This window comes from Crinia signifera, chromosome 1 (genome assembly GCF_055691185.1).
Source record: "Crinia signifera chromosome 1, ASM5569118v1, whole genome shotgun sequence".
Classification (NCBI taxonomy): domain Eukaryota; kingdom Metazoa; phylum Chordata; class Amphibia; order Anura; family Myobatrachidae; genus Crinia; species Crinia signifera.
Window position 1 is genome coordinate 325,671,530 of NC_139217.1, and position 23,429 is coordinate 325,694,958.

Consider the following 23,429-nt stretch of genomic DNA (forward strand, 5'->3'; position numbering starts at 1 on the left):
CACATAACCTTTTACATCCTAGTCAAACACCCTTCTAACCCTACTGAACTATTTTATTCTGCATAAAAAAACACGGTACTTGTTTCCTAGCACGGCGCCCATCGCATCGTATACCATAAGGCATAAAATGGTATGCGATGCGATGCGGTGCGATGTCAGCCGATGTTATACAATTTTAAATTGTATACCATCGCATTGTATGCCATTGTATGCCATATACAATGGTATACGATAATGTTAAATGGTCCCCCTATAAGATTATTAATTGTATAAGTACCGTAATGGGTGCTTACAATGTTAAAAGCACCCCCACGCCACCCCCACTATCAACGCCAACCCAAAGCGTGGCAAGCGCAGCGAGCCCGCAAGGGGCGGCAGTATGCGTCCTCCGACCTTTTCATATCCCCACCATCCACGTCGACGTGGAATTGATTTTAGATAATGTGGCGAGCCACCGAGCCCGAAGCGCGGCGAGCGCAGCGAGCCCCGCGTGATACTTGTAAAGTAATACGTGTCCCATCGCGGGGCTCGCTGCGCTTGCACTATATAAAATCAACTCCACGCCGACGTGGATAGTGGGGGTATGAAAAGGTCGGAGGACGCGTACCGCCGCCGCTCGCCACGCTTCGGGTTGGCGTTGATAGTGGGGGAGGGGGGTGGGGCGTGGGGGTGCATTTAACATTGTAAGCACCCATTATGGTGCTTTTACAATTAAAAATCGTATAGGGGGGACATTTAACATTGAAAAAACCCATTAGGGTGCTTATACAGTTTAAAATCGCATCACATCGCATCGCATGCAGGTATATGGCATGCGATACAATACAATGCATAAGATGCCATACGACTGAATATCGTGGACGCCGTGCTAGGAAACAAGTACCAAAAACACTAACTGTTTTACTCAACTTAAGGAAAAAATAAGTGCCCTGAAAGATGCTTTTTTTGGAGACAGAATTTAGATTTTATTGAAAAGCGCTTGTTAGAAGATGTTATATAAAATGTATGTGTATGTGCATGCCTTTTTTTTTTTCAATAAGGAGAATAAAAGGACATTCAATCCCAACACACATCCTTGACAAAGAGAGCATGCTCTCGAAACGCGTTGGTTGATTAGAGGGAAGCTGCCGCTTGAACAGACGCCACGCTGACCGGAAGTTGCGGGAGCTGAAATTCTGGTTACAGAGAAGCTGCCGAAGCCGCTCACAACATCAAGCGACTAGAAGATTTTACTGCTGAAGCTTGAAGGAAGAAGCCAGAGGTGTAGGTAAGCTTAGGGACAGATAGTAAGCGTACCGCCCTCATTATAGTGCCAAAACCAAGCATCGCATACTTGCAACTCTGGCCACCTCCCACATGCTCCAGAGAGAGCTGTAAACATAACCATTTTCTGAACTTATTTTGTGCACAGGAATTGTTAATACTGTTATTATTATTTTAATGCACAAAGCATTTTAAAAGTCATGCACCTTCATTTTATATAACATCTTCTAACAAGCTCTTTTCAATAAAATCTAAACTCTGTTTTACTCAACTGCTTAAGCACATAGGGGGTTATTCTGGTTCACTCCTGGAAAATTCCTTCTTAGATGGACAAAACCATGTGCACTGCAGGGGGGCAGAGATAATTAGATTTGGGTGAGTTATTTTGTTTCTGTGCAGGGAAAATACTGACTGCTTTATTTTTACACTGCAATATAGATCTCACTTTGAAGTCAATCCCCACCCAAATCTAACTCTCTCTGCATATTTTACATCTGCCCCTCTGCAGTGCACATGGTTTTGTCCATCTAAGAAGGAATTTGCCAGAAGGAGCAAATCAGAATAACCCCTAAAGTGTAAAAGACACCAACGCTCTGCTGATTCCATAGCTCATGAGTTCCGAAATTCCACAGGCATTAATGTAAGCACTAAAACTGTATGGTAGGAACTTAATGGAATGGGTTTCCATAGATGTGCAGCTGCATGCAACCCTCACATCACCAAGTCCAAGCGTTGGATGGAATGGTGTTAAGTACATGGACAGTGGACTGTGCAGCAGTGGAAACTGTTCTGTGGAGTGAGGAATCCCGCTTCTCTTCTTCTTTGTAAGATGGGTGAGTCTGAGTTTGGCGGATGCCTGGAGAACTTTACCTGTCTGACTGCATTATGCCAACTGTGAAAATTGGTGCAGGAGGGATAAAGGTATTTGGCTTTTTTTCAGGGTTTGGGCTAGACCTCTTATCTCCAATGAAGGACAGTCTTAATGCTTTAGCATACTTAATACATTTTGAACAATGCTATGCTTCCATCTTTGTGGAAACAGTTTGGGGAAGGCCCTTTTCTATTCCAACATGCCCAAGTGCACAAAGCGAGGACTATAAAGACATGGTGCGTTCTTCAGATCTACTCGCTGTTGAGCGAATTCTGGGTCACACAGAGACCTGACCTCAGCCCCATCACCAGCTTTGGGATTAACTGGAACAGAGATTGTGAGCCAGGCCTTCTCGTCCAACATCAACGCCTGACCGCATAAATGTTCCACACAATAAATGGACACAAATTCCCACAGGAACACTCCAAAATGTTTTTTTTTTTTTAATATAAGTCCCTTCTGAGCTATATATTTAAAAAAATAAATCATATAGTGTCTATGGGGCTGGGAAGATAAAGTTCCAGCCAATAAGCTCCAAACTGCCATGTGTCACGATCCGAGCTGTCAGACAGACTTTCTTACCGGCTAAGTGCCTCCGCAGGTTCAGCTTGCGGTCCAGACGTCATCTCTGCCGGCCTCCTGTCTCCCAGTGACAGTCCCCAGTGCACGGCAATCCACCTGTCCGCCGCCATTGCTCCCAGTATCCAGCATGGTGTGCATAAACACACTTTCCCGCCATAGCAGACATGGGGGCTGCCATGTTCTTTCCAGTCACATGTCTGTGCTGTCCAATCCTGTCGGTTCTGATCTCCCTGTCATACTTCCTCGGCCAATCCTGGCCACCCAGTGGGGATAAGTATGCTGGGAGCTCTCAGAACCATTGCTAGTGCTTCAGTTGTCTCCAGTGTATGGTCAGCTGTCCTTGTCTCCGTGCAAGTGTATTTCCCTGCTGGTGTTGTTTTCCATGCTGCAGTGTGTTCCAGGTTGTTCCATCTCCTGTGAAGTCCAGGTTATTCCACCGCCTGTGATCCTGCCTCTCAGCCCAGCGACCAAGCTTAGCTCCGGGACTCTGGTCCTTCCGATGCTCCAGCATCATCCACCATCGATGTTTCATCGCTAGTCCGATATTCCGGATCTCCTGCTTCCGTCCGTCATTCCGGACCCACAGTCATCTCCCGTCCGTCATTCCGGACCCACAGTCTCCTTCCATATCCGATACCCGAATCCGATGTTCCAACATCATCATCGATAGTCCGATATTCCGGATCGCCAAGCTTCCGTCCGTCATTCCGGACCCACAGTCAAGCTCAAGTCTTCCGTCCGTCATTCCGGACCCACAGTCTTCACATCCGATGTTCCACCATCGATCCCACATCACATCACATCTGTAAAGTATTGCAATCTGCATGAACTCTGTTATTTCTCCAGCATACTTTACTGTCTGTTTATATTACAACCATCTGCAAATAAACTCCGGTTGTATTTTACCTCTGACTGCTTATTGGCTCTGGGTGCACTGTCGCGCCCTCTATGCGCAAGGGTCCTCTCCAACCTCACCGGTCCAGGTCCCCACCAGAGGTCTCAGTCTCGTCGACTGAGCCCCCCTGGTGTGACAGTAAGCACTAGCCAAATGGATCCAGCCGCAAACCAAGCATCTCCACCCAGCCCTGTACAGCAACTGGCTGTTCGCTTGGATCAGCAAGAGTCTGCGCAGAGCCAAGTGATTCATTGTCTGCAAGATCTGTCTTCCCGGCTGGATAAGCTACAGACCACTCTCAGTGGCCCTGAGCCTGTCAGAGAACTTCCAAGTCCAGTTCATCCTCCTGTAATGGCTGCTGCACCTCGCCTTCATCTCTCTGTCCCCACCAAGTATGATGGGAACCCCAAGACCTGTCGAGGTTTTCTCAATCAGTGTGAGATTCACTTCGAGCTGCAACCCAGACAGGGATCCCACTCCGTCGGGCAATATCTGGTCCAGTTCCAGATTCTGGCGTCTGAACTCTCCTGGTGTGATGGGGCCTTATACGCAGCTTTCTGGCATGGCCTATCCGATCATATTAAGGATGAACTCGCTACCAGAGACTTACCCTCAGGTCTAAATGACCTTATATCATTGTGTATCAAAGTAGACCTACGCTTCCGAGAAAGGGCTGTAGAACGTCACAAGAGCGCTCCAGTTAAAGTGCCAACTCCTCCGCCTTCTTTACCCACTGCTCCTGCGGTCCATTCCAAAGAAGAACCAATGGAGATAAACCGTTTCCGTTTGTCTCCAGGAGAACGTCGACGGTTGGCACAGCTCTGCCTGTATTGTGCCGATCCTGCACATCAAATTTCTGCATGCCCAAAGCGTCAGGAAAACTCCTCCTCCTAGCCCGTCAAGGAGAGGGTAGGCTAGGAGTAATTAAGTCCTCTCCATCAGCAACTGATTGTGTCCTTCCAGTTTCCCTACAAGTTGGTCAGCATTTCAAGACTGTCTCCGCACTTCTTGATTCCGGTGCCGCTGGCAACTTCGTTACTGCAGAACTGGTCCGCAAGTGGGGGTTACCCACTGAAAGTCTTTCCAAGACTGTCTTCCTTACTGCTGTGGATGGCAGTAGGATTCCTGATGCGACAGTCTCCCGCAGAACTTTGCCACTTACAGTAAAAGTGGGAGTCCTGCACACTGAACTTTTGTCCTTCCTGGTTTTACCCCGAGCCACTCATGCTCTGGTTCTGGGTTTACCCTGGCTCCGTCTTCACAATCCTCGTCTTGATTGGAAGACATCGGAAATCCTTTCCTGGGATCCTTCCTGCTCCGGTACCTGTCTCCAAAAGGTACTCCCAGCTCGTCATTCTTCAGCCGATGCAGCAGACCTTCCGCCTCTTCCCTACCAAGAGTACTCAGATGTATTCAGCAAGTCTGGCGCTGATGTCCTACCTCCTCACAGACCGTGGGATTGCCCTATCGACCTTATCCCAGGCAAAGAACCACCCAGAGGTAGAACTTATCCTCTCTCTCTTCCAGAGACTCAAGCCATGACCAATTACATCAAGGAAAATCTGGCAAAGGGATTCATCCGTCCTTCGACTTCTCCTGCTGGCGCAGGGTTCTTCTTCGTAAAGAAGAAGGATGGAGGCCTACGTCCCTGCATTGATTATCGCGGCCTCAATGACATTACAGTAAAGAACCGATATCCGTTGCCCCTCATCACCGAGCTGTTTGACCGTGTCAGCGGTGCAACCATCTTCACGAAACTCGACCTGAGGGGTGCATATAATCTCATCCGCATACGAGAGGGCGACGAGTGGAAGACAGCGTTTAATACCAGAGACGGCCACTATGAGTACCTCGTCATGCCCTTCGGGCTCAGCAATGCCCCAGCCGTGTTCCAGCACTATGTCAATGAGATTTTTCGGGACATTCTGTATCGTCATGTAGTTGTATATCTCGATGACATTTTAATCTACGCCAATAACATCACAGAACATCGTTATTGGGTCAAAGAGGTTCTGTCCCAGCTGCGAGCAAATCATCTCTACTGTAAACTGGAGAAGTGTGTCTTCGAGGTGAAGTCTATACCCTTCCTAGGGTACATTGTCTCCGGTTCTGGTCTTCAAATGGATCCAGGAAAACTGCAGGCCATCCAAGATTGGCCAATTCCCTCTTCGCTGAAAGGTATTCAACGTTTCCTGGGTTTTGCCAATTATTACAGAAAATTCATTCGTAATTTCTCGTCTATTGTGGCTCCCATCACTGCCTTAACGAAAAAGGGGTCTAATCCAGCGAAGTGGCCGGCAGAAGCCATCGAAGCCTTCCATCTGTTGAAACAGAGGTTCACTTCCGCTCTTGTTTTAAGACAACCTGATACCACCTTGCCCTTTATTCTCGAGGTTGATGCCTCCTCCGTGGGTGTTGGGGCAGTCCTCTCGCAGAAAGCGCCCGATGGTCGTCTTCATCCCTGTGGGTTCTACTCCCGTAAGTTCCTGCCTGCAGAGCGTAACTATGCCATCGGTGACCAAGAGCTCCTCGCCATCAAGTTGGCATTAGAAGAATGGAGATATCTTCTAGAGGGCGCTGTTCATGAGATCACAATTATCACAGACCATAAGAATCTTCTGTATCTCAAGTCTGCTCAATGTTTAAATCCCCATCAAGCCAGATGGACACTTTTCTTTTCCAGGTTCCGTTTCAAGCTGTCGTTCTGTCCAGGGACACAAAACCAAAAAGCTGATGCCCTTTCCCGCTCATGGGAGCAAGAAAGTGAGTCTAAGTCCACACATCAACATTTTATTATTGATCCAGTGGCCTTCTCCGCAACGAGAGTTTCAAATCTCACGCCCCCTACAGGGAAAAGATATGTAAAGCCAGCTCTAAGAAAGAAGTTGCTCTGTTGGGCGCATTCTTCAAAATTCGCTGGCCATGCAGGCATTCAGAAAACTTACGAGTTTATCACCAGGTCCTACTGGTGGCCGTCCCTCAAACAGGATGTACAGGACTTTGTTTCCTCTTGTGCTAAATGTGCTCAGCACAAGACCAGTCGTCAGTCTCCTCCTGGGCAATTGATGCCACTGTCAGTGCCACATCGTCCTTGGACGCATATCTCTATGGACTTTGTAACTGATCTTCCAGAGTCTGACAAGTTCACCACCATCTGGGTGATTGTTGACCGGTTCACCAAGATGGCTCACTTCGTTCCCCTCACCGGTCTTCCGTCAGCTTCCAAGCTGTCCCAGCTCTTCATCAAAGAGATATTCAAGCTTCATGGGCTGCCTCTTGAAATCATCTCCGATAGAGGAGTCCAATTCGTAGCCAAGTTCTGGCGAAGCCTGTGCTCCCTGCTTCAAATCAAGTTAAAGTTTTCCACAGCCTACCACCCTCAAACCAATGGCCAAACGGAGAGGGTGAATCAGGACCTTGAAGCATTTCTTCGCACATATGTCTCTTCTTCCCAAGATGACTGGGCTCAACTCCTTCCATGGGTAGAGTTCTGCCATAATAACCAATATCATTCTTCATCAAATGTCACTCCATTCCTTGCCAATTATGGGTTTCATCCTCGAGTTCCTGACTTCACTCTGCAACCTGTGTCCTCTGTTCCAGCGGTCGACACGACCATCCGGCAGTTCGTCAAATCCTGGAAGCTCATTCGTTCTTCACTTCTGAAGGCTTCAAGCAGGTACAAAAAATTTGCCGACAGGAAACGCAGAGCTGTGCCAGCCCTCTGTCCAGGAGATCGTGTCTGGTTGTCAACCAAGAATCTTCGATTGAGAGTGCCATCGATGAAGTTCGCTCCCCGATATATTGGTCCTTTCCCAGTTGAGCGAGTCGTCAATCCAGTAGCTTACAAGCTCAAGTTGCCGCCCTATTTGAAAGTGCCAGCTACATTCCACATTTCGCTGCTCAAGCCGCTGGTTCTGAATCGCTTTCATTCCAAGCTCCCCAAGGCTCCTAAGGTTTGCACCCAGCGTGGAACAGAATATGAGATCAGTAAAATCTTGGACTCTCGCATCCGATATGGTCGTCTGCAATATCTGATCGATTGGAAGGGCTACGGCCCCGAAGAGCGATCATGGACCAATGCCATCGATGTCCATGCTCCCAGACTCATCCGGGCGTTCCACTCCAAGTTTCCCCGCAAGCCTAAAAGGTGTCCTGGGGCCACCCTTAAAGGGGGGGGTGCTGTCACGATCCGAGCTGTCAGACAGACTTTCTTACCGGCTAAGTGCCTCCGCAGGTTCAGCTTGCGGTCCAGACGTCATCTCTGCCGGCCTCCTCTCTCCCAGTGACAGTCCCCAGTGCACGGCAATCCACCTGTCCGCCGCCATTGCTCCCAGTATCCAGCATGGTGTGCACAAACACACTTTCCCGCCATAGCAGACATGGGGGCTGCCATGTTCTTTCCAGTCACATGTCTGTGCTGTCCAATCCTGTTGGTTCTGATCTCCCTGTCATACTTCCTCGGCCAATCCTGGCCACCCAGTGGGGATAAGTATGCTGGGAGCTCTCAGAACCATTGCTAGTGCTTCAGTTGTCTCCAGTGTATGGTCAGCTGTCCTTGTCTCCGTGCAAGTGTATTTCCCTGCTGGTGTTGTTTTCCATGCTGCAGTGTGTTCCAGGTTGTTCCATCTCCTGTGAAGTCCAGGTTATTCCACCGCCTGTGATCCTGCCTCTCAGCCCAGCGACCAAGCCTAGCTCCGGGACTCTGGTCCTTCCGATGCTCCAGCATCATCCACCATCGATGTTTCATCGCTAGTCCGATATTCCGGATCTCCTGCTTCCGTCCGTCATTCCGGACCCACAGTCATCTCCCGTCCGTCATTCCGGACCCACAGTCTCCTTCCATATCCGATACCCGAATCCGATGTTCCCACATCATCATCGATAGTCCGATATTCCGGATCTCCAAGCCAAGCTTCCGTCCGTCATTCCGGACCCACAGTCAAGCTCAAGTCTTCCGTCCGTCATTCCGGACCCACAGTCTTCACATCCGATGTTCCACCATCGATCCCACATCACATCACATCTGTAAAGTATTGCAATCTGCATGAACTCTGTTATTTCTCCTGCATACTTTACTGTCTGTTTATATTACAACCATCTGCAAATAAACTCCGGTTGTATTTTACCTCTGACTGCTTATTGGCTCTGGGTGCACTGTCGCGCCCTCTATGCGCAAGGGTCCTCTCCAACCTCACCGGTCCAGGTCCCCACCAGAGGTCTCAGTCTCGTCGACTGAGCCCCCCTGGTGTGACACCATGTTAAAGACATAGGAGCAGATGTATTAAGCCTGGTGAAGAGATAAAAACGAAGGTCATAATGCACCAGCCAACCAGCTGCTAAATATCATTTATCAAACCTTGGGCGGGATGTATTAAAATACATCGCCGCCCTTCGCGCCCCCCCCCCGCCGCGATGCCGCCGCATATGTACTAACATATGCGGCTGGCATCGCGATGCGGTGACGGAGGCCCCCCGCGATACCTGTACTGTGGTCTGCGGGGGGTCTCCGTCACCTCCCTGCCGGCTTCTGCAGCTTTCACGCCGGGGACAGCTAAGGAAGCTGTCCCCGGCGCTTCCTCCTCCCCCTGCAGCCGGAAGGACGTCCGGCTGCGTTGCTAGGGGGAGGAAGGGCTTACCTTCCGGGGTCCAGGAGGACCTGCAAGAAGGTAAGCCCAAGGGAGGGGGGAAAGGGGGGGTCGGCGAGGCGGCGGGTTGCGGCGACGCGGCGGGCGGCGAAAAGAAGCCCATAGGCTTCTATAGGGTATCGCCACCCAAAGGTGGCGATACCCTGCCCTGCGAAACCGCTGCGAACGGGATTTAGTACATAGGAAAATGCGGTAAAACGGGGGTTTTACCGCATTTTCCCTTTAGTACATCTCGCCCCTAGTCTGTAACTTGTCAGCAGCTAATTAGCTGGTGCGTTACCACCTTCGATTTTATCTCTTCTCCAGGTTTAATATGCCTTATCTCTCAATGCCCACTGGCCCCCCAGAAAGGGGGGCAATCCTCCCACACAGCCGCCCGTCTCCCGCGAACCGCCCCTCTGTGGGGGGTCCTTGAGCAAATGACACAAATTGCATCATTCCAGCCCCCCCAACATTGGTACACCTCCCCCATGGCAAAGAAAAGCTCATTTTCCAGTGCACTAGTTTCTTAACTTTATCCATCTGTTTTTTCATAAATGTATTGGACATTTGTGTAACATCTCATGCAATAATGATAAAGTTGGCAGTGCTCTGTTCCTTTGTTCCATTACATCATTATTATATAGAGTATATATGTAAAAATAAGCCAAGAGCAGCAAATCCATACCACTTGTGCCAATGTTTCCATCCACGTTTTGTACTAGGTGATATTAGATAATATTATCATCCACTGCGAGTACAGAAACCAGCAACATGCGTTAACTGCTATGTCCACACACACACACAAAAGCTTTTGCTGCTTGTGTCAGTCTTTTCCTCCCTGATTCCCTCCATCCCTCCCCCTCTTCCTGTAACACAAATCTGGATCAGCTGCAACTAAACTTCAGACACAGTTCATCCTCTGCACACATCAGGACACTGCTGGAAGAAAGCCTTACTTCCTCCCCCAACCTCTTACCCTCTGCTTAGGGTCTCGGAATTAAGCACACCTCAGAACACTCTGTACCCCACTGTGTGTAGAATCCCATGCTAAATCAAGAGTAATCCTGTCTGATTCCTCCAAAATCTTCAACTTCTGGTTTGCTTTTTCTTTCTTAAAAGCCCAACAAGCCCATTTAATTCCAAATTTAACTAATCTATATTATCCCAAACCAGCTCCCTAGGAAGTCATCTGTACAGTATACTGTATAAGAAAGACTCTCCTTCTTCGTCCCTCTTCTTCCTAGTTTACTTCTTTCCATCACTTTTACGTTCCTACACTGTCGTTGTGGCCACTGCCTGGGCATGAGTGAATTGGAAGGAGCTGACCGCTCTGGCAGCTTTTCCCTGGATAAGGAATTCCTCAACTCATTGAAAGGACGGCTTTTGCTGGCAGAGCTGGTAAGTGATTGGCATCTCATCTTTAGACTTTTATGCAACATTATTTTGGTATTTTCATGTCTATTATTAAAATATATTTATTAAGCCTAAAATTAAGCCACAGCCTAAAAATGTAGAATTGCAGAATTTCTAGTTTAGCAAGTCCTAGGCTATCCAGCCACAGAACTTTTCACCTTCCTGTTCATGTCATGCAGAACATGTTTTCTCTGTACTTTCATGTAACTGACAATTTCTGTCTTTCAATACAGGTTCTCTGCTTTATAATATTTATCTGTTTTGCTGCCTCCATTTCCTCCTATTTGGCAGCCCCGCTTATGGAACTTATCATCACGCTCATCTTCCTCATCCTCTTCTCAAGTCAGTATCACCTGCGCCTTAGCGCACTCAACTGGCCATGCACGGTGCGTAGACAACAGGAAATGGTCCAATGGCTCTTTCTCCCTTAGGACTCAAGGCGCTTTATACAGTATGCTACAAAACACATAGTATAAAAGGATTTATGTAATAAAGCAATAACCAAACCACCCAGAAATGATAAAGAAAGGAATTAAAATGTAGCAGCGGTTGTATAATACTCATTATGTTATTCTGTATAATTGCATAAGGCCATAAGTATTTCTTGGGTTGAACAGAGACCAATATTTTGAAAGTACTGAGATACAAGTTGGATTTGACTAGCAAATGGATTATCTAATTATCTAATTATTCAGGTATTTCAGAAAATGCTTATACACAGTATAGTCTGAGTAATAAGTAAATTGGAGAGGCTCTCCATTGGTATACACTAGTACTCTGAATGTTGAGTGGTGGTTATGTATTGGTCCTAAAAGTATAATTTTATTAAGAACAAGGCTAATGATTCTGAGTTCCACACAGTTCCCAGTGTGGCCTGAATGTGAATGGAATGCTAATGTGATTATACATACAATCTAATGCATACACATCTATGTGATCACACCTCTCCACTTTTATTCACACACGAGTGCAGCTGTCATGATATTGATCTCCACTTACAGCTAGCCCACGCTAGGTGAGGGAGATCTGTCAGAATGTGGCCTTCAGAAAGAATATGCACAACTCAGAATAGTGAGTGACTCAGGCTACACACCCATTACATACCCGTGCCCCCCCCCCCCCCCCCCAACGTGACCAGGAGACAGTCTCAAGCACGTGTTTGTATTGTTGCCAGCCAGAAATGCCCATTCAGCATATGTCAAGAAAGGACTGATATCTATGCAACTCTGAATCATGCATTCATTTGCAAAGATGCTGCCACAGAAGAGTTTGTGTGGGACTCAGAATTCAACCCAGTTTCCTCAACAGAGTTAAGTACTGGAGTCTATGTTGGTTATGCAGTGACTATGAGCACAGTGAGGGCACAAAAGATGTTCTGTATGTACTTAGAGACACTGTTTTGCTTTCAGGATTTCCTGCGTTGTGTTTCTGCTGCTGTTATTTTTTTGGTAGTCTCAAGTGTGGCTGCAGCCCGGAGTTCAGGAGATGGCGGAGCAATCACGGCAGCGGTGGGTATTTTCTTATATCTAATTTATGTAATTTGCACCCCTTCAATTAATGTCCTTTTGCCTCAATACAGCTTTACAGTAAATCTCTTATGTCTGACCTTACATTCTGTAACTGACTGACATATACAAGTATCAATGATAGCTCAGTGATTTGGACTGTGGAACTCAACATCAGTGCCAGATTAAGGTCTAAATGGGCCTGGAGCTGAAAATTATCAAGGGCCGATTATGCACAATAATAGGGGTTGTGGCCAGCACCTAATAATGTGGGGGGTGTGACCAGTGTTCTGGTTGGGTGGTCTGCTCACGGGTGTGTCTCTATTTGTGTAAATACATTCAACAAATTATATATGCCTGAAAAAGGCAGGGGGCTGGCATAGGAAAAATGCAGGGAGATATATTGGCAGGTGCCCTCCAAAGGTGCACCCGCAGGATGCCGATGTCCTAAGATATTTGCAGGGTGAGGCAGCACTCCAGTCATAAAAAAAATACTGAAACCCGAAACTTGGTAGACAACATTTCAGCACCCTTTATGTGGTCACCTAAGTTTACCACACCATATGACCCTTATACAAATCATGCACCCTAATAGTAACCCCCTTATACTGTACTTGTCTCGGTACTCTTTACCTAGCACGGCGCCCACGATTTTGATCGTGGGCATCGCAGGTAAAAAAATCGCGGGCATCGCGGCCATTGAATGCACTAAAAATCGGGTGCGACGCGACCGACGCGATGCCCGCGATTTCCCATAGGGAACAATGTTAAATTTCTCAATTGACCCGATTTTACTGTTCAATGCCTCAATTGACACGATTTTTCCATAGGAAACAATGTTAAATGGCCCACAGAGGCCAAATAGCCACCCTGAAGTGTGAAATGGCCCCCACAATTGGTAACGCCACCCCACGATCAACGTCAACCTGAAGCGTGGCGAGTATAGCGAGCCCGCGAGGGGCGGCGGTACGCGTCCTACGACCTTTTCATACCCCCACTATCCACGTCGGCGTGGAGTTGAGAATAGAATAGTGTGGCGAGCGTAGCGAGCCACCGAGCCCGAAGCGTGGCGAGCGCAGCGAGCCCCGCGAGGGAACGCGGATACCTTCACAGGTAATCGCGTCCCTTAGCGGGCATCACAGGTATCCGCGTGCGCTCGCCACGCTTCTATTCTATTCTCAACTCCACGCCGACGTGGATAGTGGGGGTATGAAAAGGTCGTAGGACGCGTACCGCCGCCGCTCGCCACGCTTCGGGTTCACGTTGATCGTGGGGTGGCGTTAACAATTGTGGGGGCCATTTCACACTTCAGGGTGGGTATTTGGCCTCTGTGGGCCATTTAACATTGTTTCCTATGGAAAAATCGTGTCAATTGAGGCATTGAACAGTAAAATCGGGTCAATTGAGAAATGTAACATTGTTCCCTATGGGAAATCGCGGGCATCGCGTCGGTCGCGTCGCACCCGATTTTTTAGTGCATTCAATGCCGGCGATGACCACGATGGGCGCCGTGCTAGGTAAAGAGTACCCTTGTCTCTTACACATTATGCCACGGAATGAGCCAAAATTCACACCGACTGAGCCAAAATTCACACTATGGCACGCGGATTGAGTCAAATTTGAAAAAATAGGTGTATTTGTATTCAGAAATACACTCATTTTTGACATTTACTATCCCGAAAATACGGCAATTCGTATTCGTATTGATGTGCTATCAATACGAATACGAATTGCCGTATTTTCGGGATAGTAAATGTAAAAAATAAGTGTATTTCTGGATACAAATACACCTATTTTTTACAAATTTCCTTTAGTAAATTTCCCCCTATGGCACACAGATTAAGGCAAAATTCTCATTTTGCCACATGGATTGAGCCAAAATACACACTATACCAAATGCATTGAGCCAAAATTCACAATATGCTTCACAAACAGGGGCAATTCGCCCCAAAGGCGCACATTAAAAATTGACACCATAATGCCCATAACATATTAAGCCACACACCATATTGTCCATTACGTATTATGCCAAACACCATAATGCCTATTAAAAATGATGCTACATAAGTGCTGCTTACCTACATGCTCATTGCTAGGGGTTCCATGCTCATTGCCAGGGGTTCCATGCTTGTTGCCATGTGGGATTACATGCTCATTGCCAAGGGGGAATACATGTTCACGGTAACTGGGGGACAGCCACTGCCAGGCAGAAATGACAGCCATTGACTGCAGGGGGCTGCCCGGCTGTATTCAGAGCACTGCAGGCTCCGGCTATTTGAAATAATACCCCTTTCACACCAGAAAATGCAGGGATTTACCCAGGATTATGGTCCCAGGATCATGCAGGGACATTCCCGGGCTGGCCCCTTTTACACCAGCCTAGTCAGGGCCGGCGCTACCACTAGGCAGCTTCAGGCAGCTGCCTAGGGCGCTGGCCACTAGAGAGTGCCTCTTGTTCTGCCCAATATTTAAATGAAGCAGCATGTGGGCGGGAGTGATTTAGGAGAAGCCAGATGCATGCCAGCAGCGTTATGGATTCTCCCTGCAGCCTGCTAGCTGCAGCAGTGGCAACTCTGCTCACCTTGAGCTGTTCCGGGACTTCAGTACACCCCTGTTCCTCCGACATTGTTGCTAACCCGTCGACCCCCCACCCCCACCTCTCTGAGAGTGAGACTGCAGGGGGGTGTGTCTCACAGGGTCTCGGAGTTCCGCGATTTGCGGGTCGCTAGGGTGCGGGGCCTAATGCCGGTAGGGCCCGTCTCCATCAGGGTCCTCTTCTGCTGCCGCTCAGTGCTCCTGGACTCCAGACAGGTAACACCACTTCCTCCTTCTCTACATGACATTGTGGGGTAGATTTATTATATGGCGATCAGGGGAATCTGCGCTATCCCCGTGCGTTATAGCAGGGGATAGCGCTTCCCCTGATCTATCACACCCGCCGAGCGTTTACTCTAACGCCGGCGGTGTAGGGCAGGAGGCATAGCGCAGGGGCAATATTTTGCACTGCGCCCCTGCCTCCTGCCAGCATCGCTGACCGTTCCGCCGCCTGCAGCTGTTGACTTCGCCAGCTGCAGGCGGCGATGCCCTATACCTAACAGCAGGGACAGCTCTGTCCCTGCTGCTGGTGCTGAGCTGCGCTGGGATCTCGAGAGACTAGCGAGATCCCGCGCATGCGCAGTGAGCCGGCCGGGGGGAAAGGAGATGGCGCATCAGTATTAACTGATGCGCTGTCTCCAGGAGGGACATCGCCGGAGTGGGGAGTTAGCGCTTCCCCACTCCGGCGGCAAGATCTTAATAGATGTTTTCGGTGTCCCCTCCTGCTTCGCCTCGCTAATGAGGCGAAGCAGGAACTGTTATAGCGGCGCGATAGGCGCCGCTATAATAAATCTACCCCTGTGTACCTGGTGCAGTTTGTAATGGGGTTCTATCTGGCGCATGGGGCTCTGTTGGGTGAAGTGTGTGTGTAACTGGACTCTGCCTGGTGTAGTGTGTAACGGGTATTCTGCCTGGCTCAGTGTGCAACAGCTATTCTGCCTGGCACAGTGTGTAATGGCTATCCTGCCTGGCGCAGTTTTCTGCCTGGCGCAGTGTGTAGTGGATGTTCTGCCTGGAGCAGTGTATAACGGGGCTTTGCCTGGTGCAGTGTGTAATGGGTATTCTGTCTGGCTCAATATGTGTGACGGGGGCTGTGCCTTGTGCAATATGTGTGATGTGGGCACTGTCTTGTGCAATATGCATAATGGGGCCCTGCTGGCGCATTATAAGTAATGGGGCTTTGCCTGGCACAGTGTGTAATGGGGCTCTCTGTTTTCAGCATTGTGTATTGGGGCCACTGCCTGGTGCAATATGTGTGATCGGGGTCTGCCTGGCGCATTATATGTAACAAGTCTCTGCCTGGCACAGTGGGTAAAGGGGCTCTGTTTTGAGCATTGTGTAATGGCGCCTCAGCTTGGTGCAATATGTGTGATGGGACTCTGCCTTGCTTAAAGGTAATATGCGCATGTGCAGACCCCATATGCAAAAAGCCTTTGATGACTATCACAGCCGTGGCGTTTGCACAGGGGGCTTGCAGGGGGATGTCCCATGGGAACACCAAGCGTTTCCTGGGCTTGCCCACTGTGGGTGCACCCAAAATAATGCTGGGCATCCTCATGAGAAAGCAGGCATGGCCGTCAGCACCCGTCCCTTTCTTAGCCATTTCTGAAGTGAATAAAAGTCCGTCTAGACTGACTTATATTTGCGAAGGGGGAAAAAAAGTAATTAGATGGTCTGCGACCATCGAATGATTTTTTCCCCCAATATGAATGGGTGTGTAAGCATACACACACATTCGCATGACTGCACATATATTCGCACAACAGGGGTGGGCTTTCATTTTCCCAGCGTGCCCACTTGCCCAGCATGCCCACTTGCTAAGCAGCGAAAGAATTCTGATTAGCGAGCGAATGTGAATCAGGCCCATAGAGAGGCGCAGTATTTGAGGATGTCTCTGAGAAACATCCTTGTTGTGCTCAATGCAGTCAGGTGGCTGGGCAACATAAATGATGCTGCTTTGGCCCTTTCTCTTGACTGACTGGGAAAGTGGGTAATTGGTGGTGTGTGTGTATGGGGGGTGGGGGGGGAGTAGGCATAAATTTTGCCTCGGGTACCAAGAAACCTTGCAGCGGCCCTGAGCCTAGTCCTTGCATTTTCTGGTGTGAGGGTGAGAGAAACACCCCCTTTCAACAACCAGCTATATCTTTGGAACCAACTGACCCTTTACATGTGGGCTTCAAATGATTTTGGACCCGTGAAACTGGAACCGTTTGGTTCCAGAGAAATCTGTCCTCAAGCAACAGCTATGAAATTTTCAGAAATGAAAAAATCGGTTTACCCGCAATATCTCTAGGACCAATGAACCCATATGGCCTGGTATCAGATTGAAGGCCCAGTGATTTGGGTTCGACTGAGATCAACCTCGAGCTTCTGTGATGCCGGAGGGGGAACTGGCAGCCGTTGGAACTGGGTGGGGGTCGTAATTAATGTGTCCCATGTTATCCTATGGGGAAAACGTTCCAGCTTTGCCTGGCGGTATCTCCGGTTCCCAGGAGGCTAGCGATGCAGGGCTGGGCTTGTTGGAAAGCCCCAGTCATCAGCTACACAATGGGCCTATTTGCATTGTTAATCTGGCCCTGCTCATCATTGTATATGTTTGCTGACGTACATACTGAGTATAGGCATTGCTAGTGAGTGATCTATACAATCTACCAGCTCAGCTGATTATACAGTTCAGTATCAAAGCCAGGAGGTGACAGTCTCCTCACTTGTTGTTTTCTTAAGGACAGAAAGATGCTGAGACTCTCGGTTTGGTTATCAAAGAGACACAGGGGTGAATTAACTAATATGGGAGTTCTATTTTACATGGGATGTTGCTATGGGCAACCAGTCAGAATCTACTTATTTAATTAGCACCTTCTAGAAGATAAAAGATAGTACCTGATTGGTTGCCAATTTCCCCCACTGTCACTACCCGTGCTTCCCTAAACTACAGACCAGAATACAGGCCACAATTAGGGCCCCATGGTGTTTTATTTTGCCTCTATTTTCCCACATTATATTCACTATAAGAGACTTACATCTATGCTTTTGTTGGGGTGTAGATATGAATTTGAAATTTAAATCGTACATGGAGTTGTGTCCAAATGCTCAAGTGCTCAACAGGGTCGGAAAAGAGTAATATGCTGTAATAACATATATTAATTACAATCAAATTATACATTATGATGGAAATGAAAATTTAAATAGGACCGTATGTAATAGGAGGCAGGATACAGGTGCGGGTGCTAATTCCGGTAAGTTATCCCATATTTTTAAAGCAGCAATAGTATAAGGGGCCAAACCAGGTTGGCTTAGAGGGGTTTTCAATTAATCCCTTTTTCAGCATAGGTCAATAAAATTGAGTAATTCAACTCGTGTGTATTCCATTTTCACCTGTTTTGAGTAATTTTTTACCCATGCCGTTTTGGAATTATTATTTTTTTTTTTTCATGAAAAATTACACAAAAACAGGCAAAAACGTCTGCAATTTTGTCTGGCGAAAACACGTGGATCTGTGGCTGATTCTTCAAGGCGAAAAATCACCACTTTAATTGAATAGGGTGAATGGGGGATAGTAAAATAAAAAAAAGAGGGATTGCCAACGGCTACACTAGGCAAACACAAAGTCTTGGTACTCACACAGACTGCATGTAGTTCTATGGCAATGCCCTGTCTTTCATCCAGGACACTGGGTTCAAGGGAAATTGGTCATCAATGTCTTTCAACAAAATTGGTCAAATAAATTGTACAGTGTGTATGCACCTTTAGATAGATATCATCTACTGTAACAACATGATATTAAATAACATGTTGCCTTTGCATCATGGAGACTGTAAATCACCTCTAACTTATACCTCCAAGTGGACACATGAACAAAAGTATGACTGTTATAGGTGGTGCTAATAACTCTTGCCCAGAATGACTGGGAGTATAGTGTGTCTAAATTATTCTCTGATGGCCAGATGGACTCAATGGAGACCTTGCAGTAAATTTACTAAAGCTTGTAAAAATGAAAGGAGGTGATGTTGCCTAGCAACCAACCATATTCTGTCTACCATTTCTCTAATGCATCCTAGCAAATGATAAAAAGAAATCTGATTGGTTGCTATGGGCAACACCACCTCTTTTCATTTTAGAAGCTTTAGTACATTTATCAGTTATTGTTAAGTCATCAAAATGGTGAGAATGTTTTTTTATTGTGTGTCTATAGGTAAATACAAAAAGATACCTGCTGATGAAAAGAGGCCCATTTCATGAGCTGTTCTCGGTCACCTACTGAAACGTGCATCTTTAGTTCATTTATTTTACTGTATTATGACATAGTATGACTTTATGCAGCACCTGGAACTTGTTATTACTGTACATCATCTAGATGTGATCTACATATGTGCAATTTATATACTGCACCGGATAGATAGATAGATAGATAGATAGATAGATAGATAGATAGATAGATTGGCAATAATGTATAATGTACAGCATACAGAATAATTCATATGTCCATTACTGGGAATTTTCCAAAGGTCTTAATGACTATTGATATATAGGGGAGTATTCAATCCGGGATTCCGTCTGTCTGAACATCCCGACAGTCAGAATCCCAGGCCGTTTTCATCCAATCCGACAGAACATTGAATTCGGAAAGTCAGTGGATCAGCGAAATCAGCCGCAGATTGTCGAATACCGTCCTTGAATTTGACCATCCGTGGCCTTTTCCAACAAAACAGATCTGATTAAAAAGAAAAAAAGTTGGATCTGGCTGCCTTCAATGCTGTCGGTAACGGCAGCATTGAATAAGCCAGGGCCGCTACAGTATTTCCACCGGTGGAAATAGCGGCACAGACATTACTGAGTGGAGTCGTCTCTGGGTTGTTATATTGTAGCATGAGTGACAGGCTTTACTTTTTGTTTAAGTATTTAATAAATTATTGGATATATTTGCTGATAGTGATGCCATATTTTATAACATTATTATGATTTTGTATTTTTAATTATTTCATGTTTTTTTAATTAAAATCACATACTGTATAATTCTCTATTTTGCTGTATAATTGAAAACTGCTAATACAATGTAAAAGCCGTTAATCCATTGCTGCACCGCTCATGTCATTTTCTTTTCTCAGCTCTTCGGCTTTATAGTGGTTGGCGTGTACTCATATGATGCTTTCACAATTTACAAGACAGAAATCACAGAAAGAGCAGCTGAGTCTGGTAAGCACTCATCAATGTACACATAGCAAACCTCCCAACTGTCACGATTACAGCGGGACAGTCCCGATTTTCGGGTCCTGTCCCGCTGTCCCACCCGCGGCAGGCATTGTCCCGCTGCGGGGGTGGCAGTTGGGAGACCCCCAATCTAATAGAATAGACGCTGTGCGCATGCGCACAGTGTCTATTCTCGTATGAAAATGAGGTCGCGGCTAATTAGCATAAGCCGCACCCTCATTTGCATACGCCCGCCCCCTTTTCCCCAGTGTCCCTATTTCCCCAACACAGAAGTTGGGAGGTATGACATAGTAGGGCTCATGCTGACTTGGATGAAATGTACATCTAAATCGCAAAATGCTCCCTGAAAAATACTTTTTGCTTAGCTTGCGGAGCTGGCCACACCGCAAGATGCCTGCAGATCAGTAAGGGTAAATGATTGCATTATATGAATCTAGTTTACTCCAGGAGGTGTGGCCTGAATGTTAATATTTCTCTACTTAAGGTGCCCATACACGGTAAGATGATCGCATCCGTTATGGGCTGGATAGCATCGCAACGCATGTGTTTTGCATGCAATTTGCGTGCGATGCGATCCGCGGGTAGAACAAAAAGTATGTGCAGCTTTTAGATTAATATAAAGAAGATACTTATGACACAGAATATGTGTCATAAGTATCTTTGTAATTTTTTAATCATTCATGACAGAGGAGACACTGCTTCCCCTGACTGCACGTCCCTGGTGCCGCCCCATCTGGCATGTGCCTCATGTGCCTGATTGGAAATTTACCACCCTCAGCCAGTGTCACTCGGGAGGATAGAGATACAAGGCTGGATGTATTGAGGTGGGAGTCTGATGACTCAGTTATTTCCAAGGCAGTACCATACCTTATAAATGATTCCCCCTTTTTTTTTTTTTTTAAACCTCAGAGTTCAGCCGCCAGCCTGCATGGTCACCGGACTGATACTGCTTTACATCTGGCCCTCAATATAAAGGGTGAAATTTAGTAGGTTGAAAGATTCAGAAAGTGAGAGATTTGGTAAGAAATTGCCAGTTTTTTAAAGTGGCAATCATTTACACTTCAAAATCAAACTGGTTTTGCAGTGTAAATGATTGCTGCCTTAAAAAAACTGGAGATTTCTTACCAAATCTCTCACTTTCTGAATCTCTCATCCTATTACATTTCACCGTAAATCTCATTTAAGAGGTGTCTTGATGAAGAGCCCGCTAGGTCTCATTGTCGTTATGGCAATAGCGGAAAAAGGCTTATTTTGAAATATAATGATGTTGTACACTGAAATGTAGATAATTGTTATAAATAATGTAATCAGTTTTGTAATATAATGTACTGATGCTTGTTACCACCCTCTACATAAAGAGGACACTTTACAAACTACACCAACCTCTGTAGAAGGCCAGGACAGGTCCCTTGTCTAGTTCTCATTGTTATCACATCCCATATCATAATTTGCTTGTTTGTGTCCTAGGTGCTGCTGTTGTGTAATGACTACCCAGGAGGACGGGAAACTGACACACAGGGATATAACTGAGATATTTTGATCATCATTACTTTCATCTTCATAACGGATACAAAACTCATTTTCAATACACCTTCCACTGGTTCTGATATCTCAGTATATAGTCACAGTCTTCAAATGAGCCAATATAACTAAGTGCATTTGTTGCAGAGATATACAATGTGAAGGTTATAGTAAGTATGTGCCTTATTAAATGTGTGTTCCTTTTACAAACAAGACTTGGGTCATCAATAGGGAGTAATATGTGGGAGTATTGCTCTGCTACAAGACATGACATAATGTTTTGAGGGCTAATATAACTAAATGTCATATCTTCACACAGCTAAATTAATATTACAGAATGTCCATTACATTACCAGTGACCTGACAAGATAAAATGCCTGATCAGCTACTAAATAAATGTACAAAAAAAAATATATATATATATATATAATTTTATATATATATATCTCTTATATATTTAGCCAGATCCGTCACTCATCCCCTGTGTAGCTAAGGTTCCCGCCCAGCGGGATACACAAACCCGCCCCCCCCTAGGGAAAAGTGTTCTATGTGTATAACGTTCTACACACCTTGACATCACCTCCCCCGCCCAGCCAGGGCTACAGTACACGCCCACCATCCACCATTACTCCTGCAGCCCCCCCTTCTGCCAGCACCCACCCCCCCCCCCGGACCCCCCCGACCCCCCCTCCTCCCGCGATTCGCGTGACCCCCGAGCCCCCCATCCCGCGATTCGCGTCACCCCCGAGCCCCCCATCCCGCGATTCGCGAGACCCCCGTGACCCCCCCTCCCGCGATTTGCGGGACTCCCGTGACCCCCCCTCCAGCGATTCGCGGGCCCCTCCGCGACCCCCCCTTCCGCGATTTACGGGACCCCCGCGACCCCCCCACAACCCCCCCTCCTCCCGCGATTTGCGGACCACCGCCCCCTCCCGCGATTCACGGCACCCCTCTTCTGCGATTTGCAACCCCCCTCCTGCAATTCTAGCCCCTCCGCTACTTGCGGACCCCCGCCCCCTCCCACGATTCGCGGGACCCCCCTCCCGCGATTCGCAGGACCCCCGCGACCCCCCCTCCCGCGATTCGAGGGATGCGTCCCCCTCCCGCGATTCGCGGGACCCCCGCGACCCCCCCCTCCCGTGATTCGCGGGAACCCCGCGGCCCCCCTTCCCGCGATTTGCGGACCACCGCCCCCTCCCGCGATTCGTGGCACCCCCCCGCCTGCCATTTGCGACCCCCCCTCCCGCAATCCGCACCCACCCTCCCGCAATTCTAGCCCCCCCCCACAATTTGCGGACCCCCGCCCCCTCCCGTGATTCACTCAACCCCCCGTAGCGCCCCCCTCCCGTGATTTGCGGACCCCCTCGGCACCTCCCGCGCCCCCCTCCCGCAATTCGCGGACCCCCCCCATTTCACCGCCCCCCTCCATCGCCCCCTCCCTCAATTTGCAGACCCCCTCCCGCAATTCACGGATCCCCCCTCCCGCGATTCACGCCCCCCTCACGCAATTCATGGCACCACCCGCACCCCCCCTCCTGCGATTCGCAGCCACCCACGACCCCCCCTCCCGCCATTCACGGACCCCCGCGCCACCCCCCTGCGCCCCCCCTCCCTTGATTCACGGCACCCCCCGCACCCCTCCAGCGATTCACGGACCTCCACAACCTCCCCCTCCCGCAATTTACTGACCCCGACAAATCCCCTCCTGCAATTAGCACCCCCCCGCGCCCCCTCCCGCTATTTGCGGACCCCCGCACACTCCCCACCCCTCCCGCAATTTGCAGACCCCCCTGACCCCCTTCCGGCAATTCCACCCCCCAGCGGACCCCCGCGACCCCACTCCCGCATTTCACGTACCCCCGTGACAATGGGGGATCCTGTACCGCCACAAGCAGGTACCACCCCTAGGTGGGAAATCCGGCCCTGGCTGCCGCGCTGCAGGTTTC

At 48.1% G+C, this 23,429-nt stretch overlaps 1 protein-coding gene across 1 annotated transcript; it reads left to right on the forward strand.

The window, feature by feature from the left end:
* Nucleotides 1-10,106: 10,106 nt before the first annotated feature.
* On the forward strand, nt 10,107-21,696 carry CMTM5 (CKLF like MARVEL transmembrane domain containing 5). Its single transcript, XM_083188507.1, has 5 exons — nt 10,107-10,639; nt 10,888-11,040; nt 12,064-12,162; nt 19,860-19,947; nt 21,430-21,696. The coding sequence occupies exons 1-5, from the start codon at nt 10,544-10,546 to the stop codon at nt 21,444-21,446; spliced, it is 453 nt and encodes a 150-aa protein (XP_083044633.1). The 5' UTR covers nt 10,107-10,543; the 3' UTR covers nt 21,447-21,696.
* The last annotated feature ends 1,733 nt before the right edge of the window (nt 21,697-23,429 follow it).

Bases quoted from the DNA above. Each gene is read 5' to 3' on its own strand.
- CMTM5 (XM_083188507.1), top strand. From the start codon at position 10,544: ATGAGTGAATTGGAAGGAGCTGACCGCTCTGGCAGCTTTTCCCTGGAT. The intron at 11,041-12,063 runs GTGCGTAGACAA...TTTTGCTTTCAG, and splicing joins CACTCAACTGGCCATGCACG to GATTTCCTGCGTTGTGTTTC. The intron at 12,163-19,859 runs GTGGGTATTTTC...TTCTTTTCTCAG, and splicing joins GCGGAGCAATCACGGCAGCG to CTCTTCGGCTTTATAGTGGT.